This window comes from Elephas maximus, chromosome 7, assembly GCF_024166365.1.
Source record: "Elephas maximus indicus isolate mEleMax1 chromosome 7, mEleMax1 primary haplotype, whole genome shotgun sequence".
Classification (NCBI taxonomy): Eukaryota; Metazoa; Chordata; class Mammalia; order Proboscidea; family Elephantidae; genus Elephas; species Elephas maximus.
The window spans coordinates 113,891,443-113,894,145 of NC_064825.1; the positions used below are offsets into that span (position 1 = coordinate 113,891,443).

At 36.3% G+C, this 2,703-nt stretch overlaps 1 protein-coding gene across 1 annotated transcript; it reads right to left on the bottom strand.

Annotated features, from left to right (window-relative positions):
- Positions 1-907: 907 nt before the first annotated feature.
- On the bottom strand, positions 908-1,834 carry LOC126080429 (olfactory receptor 8K5-like). The gene has a single exon (XM_049891646.1). The coding sequence runs from the start codon at positions 1,832-1,834 to the stop codon at positions 908-910; it is 927 nt and encodes a 308-aa protein (XP_049747603.1).
- Between the last annotated feature and the right edge of the window lie 869 nt (positions 1,835-2,703).

Consider the following 2,703-nt stretch of genomic DNA (forward strand, 5'->3'; position numbering starts at 1 on the left):
GCATAACATGCCCTATTGATTCATTGTTCTTCCTTCTGCACACATATAATATTCTCCGACACAGTGAAAATATGAATTAGAAAGTATGTCAATACTTTCTCTTGGTTTTGCAATACTTTTTTAATCATCATAATCTCCATCAATTATTATCTTTAATAAATACTTTAGTCCTTCACATCAGACATCCTTAATATCTTTTTTTTTTTCACTTCCTCCTATTCACCACCCTGTCTCTATTCATTTTCTGTTATCCATATTTCCTTTTCTAACTACCGTCTGTGCGTGAAGTATATGGTAGTAAGGATCAGCCTGCAGGGATAGTCAGCTCAGAAGGAAGGATGTCAAATTAAATGATAGCAGATCAAAATTACCTTCCATACCTCACACATGTTGGAGTATAACATAGATAAGAAGTGATTATCAAGTAGAAAACACAGTTGACTAACACATCATTCATGGGGTCAATAGGAGCACAGATCATGTTTTGTCTGCAGTTTTGGTTACATTCTTATATTAGCCTCAGCAATGACATGAAAGCAGATTGATAAGATTCCCGTATTAAAAAAGAAAGAAAGAAAGAAAAAAAAACTGATTGAAACAAATGCGTAGTTTACTGAATAGGTGCATAATAAATGTTTCCATGGGGGAACTATAAGGCTCTATGGAAACACATAAGAAAGAAATGAATAGGAAGCAAACTGTGATGAAGAAGAAATGACGTTTAATTTGAGATATATATTGCAAGAATTAACATGGATTTATATAAAGGACATCCAGTATTTATTTCTGCTTTATAATTAGTTTTAGCTCTGGTGCCAAAGAGAATGTCATTCTGCATTTTAGAAATATCATCCAGAGATATCTGTCTTGAAACAGTATTGCATTTTGAATATTAAATACAAAGATTTCATGGATTCTTAACGATCCTGTGGAAGGCATTTTTTACTTCTTTGTTCCTTAAGCTGTAGATCAAGGGGTTAAGCATGGGAATGACTAAAGTGTAAAACACTGAGGCTATTTTCTCAGTTTCAAATGAATGAGGAGATTTGGGCTGCAAATACATGAAAAGTAGAGTCCCATAGAACACAACCACCACTGTCAGATGAGAACCGGATGTGGAGAAAGCTTTTTTCCTGCCCTCAGCAGAATGCACTCGAAATATGGCTATCAGAATCAGCAGGTAGGATAGCAGGACAACCAACAAGGTGGAAATCAGATTAAATGCTGAAAACATTATGATCAACAGCTGTACCTCTTGTGCATTTGAGCAGAGCATAGGTATCAAAGGGACATCATCACAGTAGAAATGACTGACGACATTAGAGCCACAGAAGGTCAATGTGAAAATCTTAATGGTGAACATCAGAGACTGAAAGGTACTGTAGAGGTACGCAATACCCACAAGCACATGGCAACGTCTTGGGGACATGATAACATTGTAGAGCAGAGGGTTACAGATGGCCACACAGCGGTCATAGGCCATGGCCGACAGGATGAAAAATTCACTGATAATGAACAAAAGGAAGAAAGCCAGCTGGGTGGCACATTCATAATAAGAAATGGTATTTTGATTCACAACAAAATTTACCAGCATCTTGGGACAAATGACAGTAGAATTACCAAGATCAATGACGGCTAGGTGTCTGATGAAAAAATACATAGGAGTGTGTAGGCGGGAGTCCACCTTGGTCAGGATGATCAGGCCTAGGTTTCCCATCACTGTGATCATGTAGATGAGGAGGAAGACCCCAAAAAGGGGCAGCTGCAGTTCAGGGCACCTTGTGACTCCAATAAGAATGAATTCAGTCATCACCGTTAGGTTCTTTTGGTCCATTTAGTTCAGTTATCTTTTCTGGGGGAAAAACCCAGAGTGGTTGGTATTATCTTTCATAGACTACCGTGTAAACAAAGAGAAGGCAAGAATTCTACCCCTGAACCACCATTGCTTTCTTACTTTATATTTGTGGGGAGAAAAATAATTCCTGCATCTTATTTTTTTTTATTTTGAAGTTAAAATAATCTTTAGAACCTCCTTCATTCCGGAATAGGAGGAATCTGTATAAAACACTTTATTTACTGATACAGCATGGATTAAATTCTAAATCAGGTCAACATCATTTGTTATTTATATTCATTAGTAACAAACACATGATTTTGTTAATGGAGAAATATATTTTATTTTGTTTACACAATGGCATCACCATTTTACTTTATTACACTTCTGTTTTTTGTCTGAGAATATTTGTAAGATATTGATATTCTTAAAGAGAGTGAAAGAGATAACGTGAAGTTAATGAAACACCAGTTTTATGGCCCCTCATTTGCTCTGTCCCCTTCCAAGACCTTCAGTGAGCCCTTAACAATGCACTCACATGGGGATGCATCTTTGTAAGTGTTGAGAAAGTAGAATATTATAACCGTGATCAGTTAAAGGCACGTTCTCTTGCCATTCTGACATCTTCTCCATTACACTTCACCAAATGTCAATAGGCATCTCTGGGGTCAAAATGAATGGGAATTGAGTTAATGATACTTTATTTGAGGCTAAGAAGGTTTGTTTTTATGGTTCAAAACAATGACATGTGTAATTTAATAATGCTTTTGTTCTGGTGTTAGAATAGCTTCTAAGAACATGCCTACCACCCGGTATGCTAAAATGTGTCTTGCATTTAATTTATGAAAGTTTGTATTTCTTCATTTAAT